This window comes from Nyctereutes procyonoides, unplaced genomic scaffold (genome assembly GCF_905146905.1).
Source record: "Nyctereutes procyonoides isolate TBG_1078 unplaced genomic scaffold, NYPRO_anot_genome, whole genome shotgun sequence".
Classification (NCBI taxonomy): domain Eukaryota; kingdom Metazoa; phylum Chordata; class Mammalia; order Carnivora; family Canidae; genus Nyctereutes; species Nyctereutes procyonoides.
Window position 1 is genome coordinate 72,005,661 of NW_026575146.1, and position 14,460 is coordinate 72,020,120.

General features: G+C 46.8%; 1 protein-coding gene across 1 annotated transcript; it reads left to right on the forward strand.

Moving 5' to 3' along the window:
- Positions 1–108: 108 nt before the first annotated feature.
- Positions 109–6,311, forward strand: KLK8 (kallikrein related peptidase 8). Its single transcript, XM_055311903.1, has 6 exons — positions 109–693; positions 1,045–1,122; positions 1,603–1,762; positions 1,919–2,178; positions 4,772–4,905; positions 6,106–6,311. The coding sequence occupies exons 2-6, from the start codon at positions 1,053–1,055 to the stop codon at positions 6,259–6,261; spliced, it is 780 nt and encodes a 259-aa protein (XP_055167878.1). The 5' UTR covers positions 109–693; positions 1,045–1,052; the 3' UTR covers positions 6,262–6,311.
- The last annotated feature ends 8,149 nt before the right edge of the window (positions 6,312–14,460 follow it).

A 14,460-nucleotide genomic window follows, 5' to 3' on the forward strand; every position in this document is an offset into this window, starting at 1 on the left:
GGCTCCAGTCACTCCTAAAAAGGCTTAAGAATTCAGGCCAAAACTTCAGGCCTGTTCCCCCTCCCCTCTCAGACCCAGAAGTGCGGGTCCCCAGCCCCCTATGCGGTCAGACTCAGGAGTCCAGAACCTCATTCCTTCCCCTCCCAGGTCCAGGAGTCCAGACTTTTACCTCCCTTCCCTCAATTCAGGGGTCTGGGCCCCCAGTCCCTCTTCCCTCAGACTTACAGTCTAGAATCCCAGACCCTTCCTCCAGACCTAGAGTCCAGGTCCCCAGCCCCCTCCAGTCTCAGATCCAGGATTCGGGGTTCCAGTTTCCTTCTCCCACAAACCCGGGAGTTCAGACCCCCCAATCCCTACCATCCCTGGGTCCTGAGTCCAGGTCCTTAGCCCTCTTTTCCCTCGGAGCCAGTTGTCTGGATCCTGGCTCTTTCTGTTTCAGACCCAAGCATGAGGAGTTCCAGGTCCCAGCCACCCCTCCCTCAAGATTTCCCTCAGCTCCTCAGGCCCTCCTCACTCATGCACAGGGCTCCAGTTCCCAGATGCTCTGCCGGCACCAGAGGAGGCGGAGCGGGAGGCGGGGATTCCCAGTTAAAAGCGTCCAGAACCTAGTACCAGGCAGACAGAGCTGAAGCACTGGGGCCTCTTCTTCTGGGTCTGAATCAGTCGGTGACCCCGCCCCCCGGATTCTGCAAGGTGAGATGCCAAAGTTCTCAGATACAGGCATCTGGCTCCAGGGCCCCTCCTCCCCAAAACTTAGGAAACAACTCCCAGTTCCCTCTTCCTTCAGATCCCCAGGTTTCTGGGACCCTAATTCTCCCATTCCTGGGAATGTAGGAATCCATTCCGCACCTCTTCTCCTCAGATTGAGAAATCTGGGTTGTGCTCCCTTTCCTCCTCAGACCTAAGAAGCTGGTTTCCCAGGTCCTTCCTCCTGCAGGACCCAGAAGAATGGCTCCAGATGCTCTGCTCCCTTCCTTCAAGTTTCTCCTAGGATTTAGGGCTCCTCCCTTTTCATTTCTCAGCCCTGCCTTCTTCCTCTCCCAGACCCCACCATGGGACATCCCCCACCTGCTGTAGTCTGGACCTGGATGTTCCTGCTCTTGCTGTTGGAAGCCTGGGCAGGTAAGGGGGGCCTGGCAGGAGCCTGCGGGAATGCTGTGTCAGGTGCTTGTGATGGCATGCGGGGGGATATGAAACATGCGAACACATGTGAGAACTTCTTTGGACTTTCCTGGGGGGGAATGGAGGCATGCACACATGGCAGTCGGTAGGAGTGTGTCAGGTTATGCTGCATATTGCACGAGCACACCAAGGCAGCAGGGCTGCTTGCTGAGGGGTGCCGATATGCACAGTATACAGAGCATGTGGACACATGTGGGAGCATGTGGAAGCATGCTTGGGTGTGTGACTCTGTGTGACTCACAGGCTTCAATGAGCGGATATGTGTGCACCTGTGTGGCAGCCTGTGCAAGCTGGGAGCCTCACAATCCCAGTATGGAGATATGCGGAGGCAGGCTGTGTGTCTGAACCCACAGTGGGTCTTCCTGGCCTCTGCACTGCCCCAGGGGGGTGGCAATCCAAACCCTCTCCCTCCTGCTGCAGGACACGTGAGGGCACAGGAGTCCAAGGTGCTCGGCGGCCAGGAGTGTGAGGCCCATTCGCAGCCTTGGCAGACAGCTTTGTTCCAGGGCGTCCGGCTGCTCTGTGGGGGGGTCCTCATTGATGACAACTGGGTCCTCACAGCAGCCCACTGTAAAAAACGGTGAGTGGACATCTGAGGCAGAGGTGGACTGGCGCCTGGGGATAGGGGGAAAGGAGAGAGCTAAAGATTGACCCTCTGAAAGAAGAGGGCTGAGGGAGGTGGGGACTGGGGTCCCAGACTCCTGCCTGGATCCCAAACTACTCTCCACCATTGCAGGAAGTACACAGTACGCCTGGGGGATCACAGCCTGAAGAATAAAGACAGTTCAGAGCAAGAAATGGCTGTGGCTCAGTCCATCCCACACCCCTGCTACAACGGGAGCAATGAGGACCACAGTCATGATCTCATGCTTATCCGACTACGTGGTCGGGCATCCCTGGGGCCCCAAGTGAAGCCCATCAACCTGGCGGATCACTGCCCTGAAGTTGGCCAGAAGTGCACCATCTCAGGCTGGGGCACCGTCACCAGCCCCCGAGGTAGTAGGGCGGAGAGGAGGAGCTGGCTGGCCCAGTGGACCTCAAGCCATTGGCAAAGCTTTGCCTTCAGAAGAAGAAGATAGAGAAAGGACAGTGATTGTGAAGTTGAGATTCACAGGTGGCCCATATTGGAAAATCTGAAGGCCAGAATATTAACAGGAGTGGTGGGAGATAGAAAGCAAAATAGCAGATTGTTAAACCAGTTTCCCAAAAAATGGATGGCTGAATGAGTGGATGAAAGAATGCATGCTTCCTTGGGGCACCTGGGTGGCTCCATCGGTTGAGTGTCCAACTCTTGATCTCAGTTCAGGTTTTGATCACAGGGTCTTGATCTCAGGGTCGTGAGTTCAGGCCGCATGTTGGGCTCCACACCCAGCTTAAAAAGAAAGAGAGAGAGAGAGGGAGAGAGAGAGAGGGAGAGGGAGAGAAGAATGCATGCCTCCTTCATGGTGGAGAACACTGTTTTGTTGCTTTAAGATTTTATTTATTTATTTATTTATTTATTTATTTATTTATTTAAGAGCGTGAGAGGGAGAGCATGAGGTGGGCAGGGCCAGAGGGAGAGAGAAGCAAACTCCCTGCTGACCAGGGAGCCTGACTTGAGCCTTGATTACAGGACCCTGGGATCATGACCTGAGCCAAAGGCAGACACTTAATGGACTGAGCCACCCAGGCACCCCATGAAGAGCACCATGTTATGAGATCTTTCGTTGTACAGGATTTCCTATAATCTTCTTAACAGACTTAGGATATATAGGCTCCAAGTGGCCCCAGAAAATAAGTTCCTAAGCATCTTCTCCCTCTTGAACCATGATTCCTGGTGCCAGGGACTCTCTTCCTTCACACCAGAAGTACAGTCCCTTCCTCCCCCAAGACCCTCAGTGTAGGTCTCCAGCTCCCTCTTCAATCTGGACCTCCATTGAAGTCCCCCTTTTGGGACATTAGAGTCTAGGCAGCCCCTCACCTTAGTTCACAGTGAGAGAATTGAGGCTCAGCTCAGAGAGAGACGTGATTTACCAAGAAATCCAGGATTTTCCAAGCAAAGGAGGATTCAGACCCCTATCTGTCTGACTCCTACTTCTAAGGGGACAATAGCATGCAGTGGAAATCCACCTGCTCATGATTCAGTCTGGTCAGTTCAAACCATGGCTCTGCCCTCTCCTCTGTGCAAGTCCCTTCGCATCTCTTGGCCTCATTTTCCTCATCTGCAAAATGATAGATTTTTAAGATTAGATAATAGATTTTAGGTAATAGGTAATAGATTTTTAAGCTCCATAAGGGCTCAGGATGGTTCCTGGTATACAGTAAGTGTCTGATGAACATTTGTGGAATGAATGCATGGATGCATGAATGATGGAATGAATGAACATATCCTTCTTTCTTTTTTATAAAAAGATTTATATCTTTATTTGAGAAATAGAGATAAAGAGAGTAAGAGGAGGGGCAAAGGGAGAGGGAGAGAGAGAATCTCGAGCAGGCTCCACACTCAGCTCAGAGACCCACTTGGGGCTCGATCCCATGACCCGAAACCACGACCTGAGCCCAAATCAACAGTCAGATGTTTAAGGAACTGAGCCACCCAGGTGTCCCTGTACCTCTCTTTCAAATAGCTATTGTGAGTTCAGACTTCTCACAATCAATGAGAATGTGAGTATACAGCTTCTGGTACACAGAGGTGCCAGATAGAAGTTTTTTCCCCTCAAGTCTATTGCTCAAAGGTTAATAAGAAAGATTAATTCCATTTTCTTTCTTTTTTATTGAAGTATAATTGGCCACAACATTCTCTTAGTTTTGTGTGTAAATATAATGATCAGACATTTGTCCAGTATGCATACACTGCAAACTGATCACCACAATAAGTCTTGTTACCATCTGTCACCATACAAAGTTGTAACAATATAACTGACTTTATTCACTGTGGTGTACATTACATGATAAATTCTGGTTTTAGTAATTAATTCAACATTTATCTGTGAGCATCTGGTATGCCCCAGCTGCTGTACTGTGAAGTCTCTGTCCTCTGGAGTTGCATGCTAGGTGGGGAAAGTAGACAATAAATAAACACATATAAAATGAATTATTAGGTAAGGTTAAGTGCTATAATGAAATATCATGGAGAATAAGAGAATAAGGAGTGATGGAGGCATGATATCTTTATTAGAATGGTCAGGGAAGGTTTCTAAGATGGTGGTGTCTAAGATGTCTAAGATGCGGTGACTTTTGGGAGAAGTAGGATTTAGCTGAAATTGGGGACCTGGTGGTCTGGGGTTGGGAAGATTGGAGAGACAGGATCAGAGGAGTCACAAAGGGGCATCTCCACATCTTTCGGTCACCTGATCCTTAATTTGAAAATGACTGGGCAAGAAAGAAGGTAGAGAGTCCAACAGCACTTCTCTAGATGTTGGAAAGGAAACAGCAGGGGCCATGGCTTTTTTTTTTTTAATGTGGTGAGAAGTGATGTGTCCTGTGAAATGTGTCAGCAAATTCTTTTGTGCAGCCATAGATGCACAGAAGGGAGGGTATATCCAGACAGGCAGGGACTGAGGGGAAAATGGTTGCTCTCTCTGGGAACTTACAACCTCTTCCCCCTCAGAGAATTTTCCTGACACCCTCAACTGTGCAGAAGTAGAAATCTTTCCCCAGAAGAAGTGTAAGGATGTCTACCCCGGGGAAGTTACAGATGGTATGATTTGTGCAGGCGACAGCGATGGGGCCGACTCATGCCAGGTGAGTGACTTCTAAAATTCCCTTCTTCTCTTGTCCCTCACCCTCCATAGTGGCTCAAGATTTGGCAGCAGTGTGACCTCAAAAAGTTAGTATCCAGAGAGGTTACTCCTATCTCTAGAGTGGAAAGCATGTTCAGAGAAGGTCACACTCTCCCTACAGGTCACACTGCACAGGGATCAGGAACTTTTGAATTGTTGCTATCATTTTCCTGGGAACCCTTGTCTTCAGGATGGGGTGCATAGAGGGGCAGGGGTAAGGGGGTAAAAGGAGATATCCATGAGGGAGAGATTCTGAGGGTACGCAAGCTCCCTGCTCCCGTCCTCAGCACTAGTTCAGGAATTTGTGCTGATTCTATCACTGACCAGGTAGTCAACCACTTTTCTTTGGGACCTGACTGGGTTCCCTAGTACAGCTGCCTTCTCCTATGATTGGTCCCTTGGGGAGTAATGCTCTCTTGCCAACTGACCAGGAAATGGTACCATTGACTTTAATGGTCCCTTGATGAGCTCCCCATACCCAAGATGACAAATCTTGGGATTTGCCATAGATATAACATCCTCTTTCTTATTGACTGCAGTTTGGGTCCTCAGGGTTCCCCCGGGCTTTTCCCCTCCTCATGGAAGCCCTACCTGCTTTGCTAATGATTGGTCCCTGAAGACAATGCTTCAATGCTTTCTTCCCCATTGGCTAGGAGTGAAGTCATTTCCATCAGTGTTGTCCCATGAAATCTAATCTCTTGGGATGGTTCCTGTTTCATAGAGACAATGATATCTTCCCAAAAGACTCTGGCCATTGTTCCTTGCGTGTGTGTGTGTGTGTGTGTGTGTGTGTGTGCGCGTGTCCACAGGAACTCTGCTTCTTCCTCATATATTTGGTAACTGGATTCAAAGATCTTTTCACCATTAGCTAGGAAAGGAACAACAGCTCACTTTCCTCCATGTAATCCTCACTGTCTTCTTTCTGGATTGGACCTTTGAGACACCATTCTCTTCTCTCCTTGGTCAGGATTTCACTCATTTCCCTAGGACATCTGGTCTATGTCCCAGTACGTGAAGCCCAATCCCTCTTTCTCGCCACTGGCCCTAGGGTACAATGCTCTTATCCCTATTGGTTAGAGGGAAACAACATGCTATAGAACTAATACTAACTACTGGTATCACCAGGCATCTTAGGTGAAAGTATTCTACTCTCCCCATCCAGGGAGATTCCGGGGGTCCGCTGGTGTGTGGTGGTGTTCTGCAGGGCATCACATCCTGGGGATCAGACCCCTGTGGGCGGCCTGAGAGACCTGGTGTCTACACCAACATTTGCCGCTACTTGGACTGGATCAAGAAGACCATAGGTGGCAGGGGTTGATGCTAGGACAAGCTTTGGACCCCCTTCAATAAACTCACAACTCAGCCTGGCTCCTTGCCTGTCTGTATTTTGGCCCTGCTGGGAGGGATGGAAGGACTGGGGTCTGCACCTTTCTGGGAGGTTTGATGGGGTCTATAGAGACTAGGACTTCCATGGCCACTCTGGCTATCACCACTGCTTGGAGTGACCCCCTTTTTTTCTGGAAGGGCTGGGAGGAATGGGAGGTTAATTTCAGGGGAGAAGACGCACAAGGATTTCCTTTTTTAAAAAAATTTTATTTATTTATTCCTGAGAGACACACAGAGAGAGAGAGAGAGGCAAAGACACAGGCAGAGGGAGAAGCAGGCCCCATGCAGGGAGCCCAACGTGGGACTCGATCCCAGGTCTCCAGGATCACACCCTGGGTTGAAGGCAGGCGCTAAACCGCTGAGCCACCTGGGCTGCCCCGCGCAAGGATTTCCAAATATCCAATGGGCTGGCCTGCAAAAGACAGATTTGAAAGAACTTCTGTTTAATTTTTCTGAGCAGCTCAAACGTTTCTTTTTTTTTTTTAAGACTTCATTTATTTATTCATGAGAAACAAACATACACACACAGAGGCAGAGACATAGGCAGAGGGAGAAGCAGGCTCCCTGCATGGAGCCTGATACAAGACTCAAACCCAGGACCTCAAGATCACGCCCTGAGCCGAAGGTAGATGCTCAACCACTGAGCCAGCCAGGCATCCTAGCTAAAGTGTTCCTAAGCTTTGAGAGGAGAGTTCCCCTCCCCCACTATAAGATATGTAAAGTAGGGTGCAGGAAATACTTGAACAGCTTAAACATGCACCCATGGAACCACCACCCAGATGAAGAAATAGAATATTGACAGCCCCCAAAACTCTTAGAGACAGATCCTTTTTCCTTGGGAGAAACAGATCTTTCTCACTGCTTAGAGCTTTACTGCTGTGGTAGAAGGAAATGAGTCACTTCATTGCAGGTGTCCATACTTAAGTGCACAGGAAAAGAGATTTGGGGGAGTTTTCATTAGAGTAGAGGCTCAATGTAAGTTGTCTTGGGAAAGATGTGTGTGGAGGAGGTGGTTATTGTAAACTGCAACAGGATGGGCACTGGCTCCCCTCTATCTCATCTCTCTTCACCTATGTTTCATTCCTTTCTTTTTTTTTCATTCCTTTCTTGCTACCAACATTTTAACTCATTCATTCCTTTCTTGCTACCAACATTTTAACTCTTGCTTTCTCTTCTTCATGCTGCTGAATTTTCTTTTCTTTTCTTTTTAAAGATTTCATTTATTTATCTGAGAGAGAAAGAGCACACACAAGTAGGGGAAGGGCAGAGGGAGAGGAACAAGCAGATTGCCTCCTGAGCAGGGAGCCATGTGTAGGGCTCATCCCAAGACCCTGAGATCATGACCTGAGCTAAAGGTAGATGGTTAGTTGACTCAGCCACCCAGGCACCCTTGCTTCTGCATTTTCATAGTGTTGGCTCCCTCATGCACTGCTCCAGTCTCTCTTCTTACTTCACAACCTCTGAACTTCACCTTCATCTACCACCAACAGCTTCACAGTTCCAGAATTTCCCAGATTATATTCTTATGCAAGAGAATCCAATTGGTCCAGGTCAACTTTCCTCCTTCAGCCAGCCACATGATAGGCTACTGAATGGCCAATGGTTTGGCTGCATTCTGGTCAGGTGACCATCCCATCCAATCAGTGGGTAGTTGGCTTTCCGACAGGGGATGGCTCTCGGTCCCAGCAGTTGGATGGGGCAGTTCTCCACCAACCCTGTGGGTGTGTGGGATGCTTCTCGCTTGCATCAACCTCCCTCCTCTGTGAACCCTCCTCCTCTAGATTACGAGAAATCCTGAGGAAGTCTTTCATGACTGATAGTAAATTCCTGGAGCCAGGGATGCATTTCTGGAGGTGATACTCAAGGATCATCTCAGTCTAAAGAATTATTTTAGGGGCACCGGGTGGTTCAGTGGTTGACCATCTGCCTTTGGCTCCGGTTGTGATCCTGGGGTCCTGGGATCCAGTCCTGCATTAGGCTCTCCACAGGGAGCCTGCTTCTCCCTCTGCCTATATCTCTGCCTCTCACTCTGTGTCTCTCATGAATAAATAAAATATTTTTTAAAAATAAAGATTCTTTTAGAATTTTTTATTATGAACAATTTTAAGCATTTGTAAAATGCTATAGGAATGCTGGTATACCACCATCCAACTCAGTCAAAATCATTGCTTTCACCTATACTACACACTTCCCTAATGACGGAATATTTTGAAAAGAATGCTGACCATCATATTGTTCTTAAATATTTTGTTATATGTTTCTAAAACAGGGTATGGTAGGACGCCTGGGTGGCTTAGCGGTTGAGTGTCTGCCTTTGGCTCAGGGCATGATCCTGGGGTCGGGGATGGAGTCGCGCATCCGGCTCCTTTTGGTGAGCCTGCTTCTCCCTCTGCCTGTGTGTCTGCCTCTCTCTCTTTCTCTCTCTCTCTGCCTCTCTCTCTCTGTGTGTGTCTCCCATGAATAAATAAATCTTAACAAAAAATAAAAAAAAAATAAAACAGGGTATGGCAAACTGAAGCCAATTGGCTAAATCCCAAGAGCTAAAAATAGACTTTATTACTTGATTTGATGACAGGGAGCATCAAGCTCTATTTAAGAAAATATTATCCCTCAAAAAGAATTCCATTTTACTCATTAATAGACCTGTATGACAAAAAATGGTAACAAATGATTATTACTATATTTTGGATTTCATCAATTAAAATTAGAAATTTATTTTCCAGTTTTCCCTCTTGTTAAAAGTACCTACATAAAGTCCTCAATTTTATCTCATGATCTGCAAAGCCTAAACTAAACACTATTTGGCTCTTTTTGAGGAATGTTTGCCAACTCCAGCTATAAAATATAGATTATTTTAAAACATAAGCACCTTACATTATCACACCTTATAGAGATAGTACTAATTCCTTAATATGACCTGATATCCAGGTGATATTTAAATGTCCTCAATGAAACAAAACCAGAGAACATTTGAAGATTGATTTATAGTATTAAGGAGGGGCATGGCTGAGATCAAGACGGGGAAGAGACTTGTCCAGGGTCAACCAGAAATTCATGAGTAGGATGGTGGACTGTGGAGTCTGGGAGGAAATTGGAACACCAGGCATGGACAAAAGCTGGAAAGATCCACTTAGGGAGATTTTGGATAGCAATGCCAGAGTCCCAGTTAGAACTTATGTACAAGAGCACTTATGTACAAGAGTGAATGGTTGGCTTAGGTGGCTAGGAAGGCTATGGGGATGGTTCATGATGTCAGAGGATGTGACACAGGTACCAGAGTTTCAAGTACTTGAAATGGTGACTTAAGCCAATCAGCTCTCTCACACATGCTCTGCTCTTAGTCTCTCTCTCTCTCTCTCTCTCTCTGTGTGTGTGTGTGTGTGTGTGTGTGACACTTTCTCTGTCACTCTGCTTACTTCTCTCTGCCTCTGTTTTTCTTTCTGGGGCGAGTTAGTTGTTTCTCATCTCTGCTTAATTTCTTTCCATCTCCTGTGGATCTCATTCTAGCCTCTATAGATGGATTTTTTTTTCAGATGGAGGGAACATAGCAGCTACTGACACACCTAATTAAGCAAATACAGCAGAAACAAAGATCTCCATTCTCCTGGCATCTTAATATTACTCCCAGGGAAGAACTCTGATTAGTTCAGTTTGAACTGAACCCACTCCTTGGCTCAATCCTTGTTGTTAGGAAGGAAGCAAAGAAAGTTCTTGTTGGCTTGGCCTGGGTCATGCATCCATCCCAGTGGTTGGGTGTGTAGATGGGAGGGTTTGGAAAACTATGATTGACATTTTCACCAGAGCTATGTGAAATGAAAGAGGAGCTTCCCAGAAGAAGTGGGAAGTCAGAAACAATGGGCCTTCAGAACCCAAGGGGCTGAGTCAGGAGGTTCCAGGGTCACAGTGTCCAGGATCCCTCAGGGCAAGGCACAGCTGGCAGGATAACCAGATGCCAATTCTCAGGTGTGATCATGAGCTGGAGGATGAGTCATCAAGCAAAGGTTCAGGACACAGGTTTGAGGGCGAGGGAGGTATGAGGCTGGGTATCTGTGTGGGACTTCAGAACAGGTGCTGGTGATAACCCAAAGAGAACAGGAGGGCTGGGATTTTGGTGGTCTCACCAATGTGGGTGTGTGTATCATTAATAGACCCATAGGGTTCCAAGTCCATTCTGAGCTATATGAGACTTCAAGGGTGTGTGACAGGGTCTCAGGAAACTTTTCTTCTGAGAGTGGGAATCTGTATAACCGTGATACCATGGGCTATAGTCAGCATCTGAATTCTGCCTCTTCCGACTCCTTAGCTATATGACTTTGCTCCAGTAATCAAACCTCTTTTAAACCTCCATTTTATAACCTTCATCTATATAATGGGGAAGACAGTCCTCACTCAGACTCATGTGAAGAATAGAGATGAGTTCTGAGAAACGCCTGACACATCACACAGTACGTATACAAGAAATGGAAGCTGTGTCATTCGGGATGATGGGGTAAGGGAGCTAATATTATATGCACATCCCCTTTCTTTTCATAATTTTATATTATTCTCCCATTTACTTTAAGAAGTAAATTTTTATTTTTTTTATTTTCTTAAGATTTTATTTTATTTATTCACGAGATACACACACAGAGAGAGAAAGGTAGGGGGAAAAGCAGGCTCCATGTAGGGAGCCTGATGCGGTACTCGATCCCGGGTCCCCAGGATCAGGCCCTGGGCTGAAGTCGGCACTAAACCACTGAACCACTCGGGCTGCCCAAGAAGTAAATTTTTCACTCCCCCACTTTAAAGATGGGCAAAGGGCAGCCTGGGTGGCTCAGCGGTTTAGCGCCGTCTTCAGCCCAGGGCGTGACCCTGGAGACCCAGGGTTGAGTCCCATGTCGGGCTCCCTGCATGGAGCCTGCTTCTCTCTCTGCCTCTCTCTCTCTCTGTGTGTTCTCATGAATAAATAAATAAAATCTTTTTAAAGAAATAAAGATGGGCAAAGTGAGCCTCAGAAAAATTAAGTCAATTACCTGAAATCACAGGGCAAGCAATTAGGATTCACACCTGGATTGGTCTGACTTGTGAGGCCAAGTTCTTTCTCTCACACCCCATGGCTGATTGGTGCAGGGATCAAGGAAAGACTGAGTCTAGAGTTGGCAAATCTGTGAATGACAGTGGTTTGCAAACTAGTATTTATTTAAGTACCTCCCTACGTTCCCTGGTCTGGGCTGGGTGTTAAAGAAAACACCAATGAACACCAGACTCATTCTTTCTGCTCATGAAGACCAGTGTTTAGCAACAAAATCAGATTAAATAATTAAGAACACAGAAAAACAGATACGCAGAGCACAGCAGAGGAGAAGTTCTGGGGTTGTAAGAATGAGCATCAGGGCTCCGGAGGAGCATAGTTCCCTTCCTCTTTCTGACAGAATGCTGATGAGGCAGGGGGCTGAAGAAAGAATCCAGGGATAAAGATTTGGGCAGGAGATAATAAATTGGAAGTCTTGCCAAAATTCCTCTCCTAAGGAGGCTGGGAGGGAAAGATACAGATTACTGACTCACAGGGCTATGAGGTCAAGTGGCCTGGGGTCTACCCCTACTTGATTTGGGAGCCCAAGTCAGGAAAGTTGACACCTCTCAAGGCCAGAGTCCTCCTGTGGACTTGGTGGGGTCAGAAGTCCAAGTTCTGTGGTCTCATTTTGGATTTGATGAGAGTGTCTCAGAAATTTTGGGGACTTACTTGAATTTAGTCGGTATGGGGTTAATGTTAGTATGGTGTCAGTCGGTAGACTTTTATTTTATAGTTTGTGTGAAACAAAGGGTCAAGGTGGTGTGTGGAGTTGGGAAAATGAAGATGGGATAGGGAAAGAGTCCAACATGGAAGTGAATATGGAATTTCAAGTAGAAATTGGGTTGGAAGGGATCCCTGAGTGGCTCAGTGGTTTAGCGTTTGTCTTCGGCCCAGGGCGTGTTCCTGGAGTCCCGGGATCGAGTCCCACATCGGGCTCCCTGCATGGAGCCTGCTTCTCCCTCTGCCTGTGTCTCTGCCTCTCTCTCTCTCTCTCTCTCTCTCTCTCTGTGTGTGTGTGTGTGTGTCTCTCATGAATAAATAAATAAAATCTTTTTTTTAATTTTTTATTTATTTATGATAGTCACAGAGAGAGGGAGAGAGAGGCAGAGACACAGGCAGAGGGAGAAGCGGGCTCCATGCACCGGGAGCCCGATGTGGGATTGGATCCCAGGTCTCCAGGATCGCGCCCTGGGCCAAAGGCAGGCGCCAAACCGCTGCGCCACCCAGGGATCCCTAAATAAATAAAATCTTAAAAAAAAATGGGTTGGAGGCAAGATAGGGCTAGATTTGGAGTAAGAGTGTTAGGATTGATGCGAGTTGGGATGAGTTCATAGGGAGGATGTCAGAGAAAATTACTACAGTTTGAGATGAACACTATAGTTTGAGTTGTGTATGGTTCAGACTTGGGACTGAGACTATGGTGACATTCAGTTTTGGTCAACATTAAGTTTGGTTTATGGTTAGGGATTCAGGGTTTGGGTCAAAGTTTAAGGTTGGTTGAGGTGTGAGTCATACCTCAAGTTGGCATTTGGAATCAAGGACTTGTCAGAAACTAGGTTCCAAGTTGAGGTATAAATTAGAATTGAACAAGGGTTAAAGCATAGTTGAGGGTATGAATTTGGGTATGAGTTGAGGTTTCATGTTAAGATTCAGGTTTGTGTCAAGATTGGTGTTGAGAACAGTGTCACAGTGATAACTGGAGTTAGAATTATGCTTGAAGCCAGGGACTGAGGTCTTTCTCACCTTCGTATGAGCACTTGATCATATCAGACCAGACCTTCTCAATGAATGGCACCACCATCCATTGAGCAAGAGACGCTGAAGTCTTTTTTTTTTTTTTTAGGTTTTTATTTATTTTTTTCATGAGAGACAAAGAGAGAGAGAGGCAGAGACACAGGCAGAGGGAGAATCAGGATCCCTGCAAGGAGCCCGATGCAGAACTCGATCCTGGACCGTGGGATCATGCCCCGAGCTGAAGGCAGGCACCCAACTGCTGAGCCACCCAGGCGTCCTGAGACCTTGAAGTCTTAACATCTGACTCCCTCACCACATCCTCCATTTAATCCAGCCCCAAGTTCTGTTGATTCTCTTTCCTAAGCACATATTGAATCCATCCACTTACTGCCATTTCCACCTTCTAAATGACCTTATCTAAGTTACTATCATCTCTCATCTGGACCGTAGCAATGGTCTTCCTATGGGTCCACATCCCCTTAAAATCCATCCTTCATATAGCAGCTAGAGTCATATTTTGCAAATACAAATCTTGTTATGTCATTCTTCTGACTAGAGTCTAAGTGGTTCACAATCATCCACGGGATAAAGTCAAACTCACCATGACTGGTTCCAACCAACCCCCGGTCCCTGAGCTCCATCCATAATCCCCATTCCAGGATCTTTGCACATGCAGTTTCCTCTAAATGATGTGCTCTCCAGTCTCCTCCAATTTTATTCTAGTTAATGTTTACTGCTTTTTCAACTCTTAACTTATTGCCACTTCCTGGGTCAAAATCTCTAGGAAGTGTTTTCATAATTCCCAGCGCCTATCCTTAAGAGCACACATTATACTTGTAATTTTACATTTGTTTATGAATTAGTTATATTTCTTTTACACCAGACTATTAGCTCTTTGAGAGAAGGGACTCTGTCCAGGTCTGTGCACCACTGTATCCTCAGCGTCTAGCTCAGCTTGGTATATAGCTGGTGTTCAATATGTATTTCTTAAGTGTATAACGGATTGGATCGGAAAGACTGTGGGAGGAGGGCTGGAAAGAGTACTTCTCTAGTTGGATTGGAGGCAGGAGTGATTTGTTGGTTACTGTGGCTTCAAGAGACAGATTCAAGTTAGGAGGGGCACCTGGGTGGCTCAATTGATTAAACGGTTAGGTGTCTGCCTTCAGCTTGGGTCATGGTCCCAGAGCCCTGGGATGGAGTCCCACATTAGACTCTCTGCTGAGCAGGGAGCCAGTTTCTCTCTCTCCCTCTGCCTGCCCCTCCCCCTGCTTGTGTTCTCTCTCTCTCCCTCTCTCTCTCTCTCTCTCTCTCTCTCTCTCACAGTCAAATGAGTAAAATCTTAAA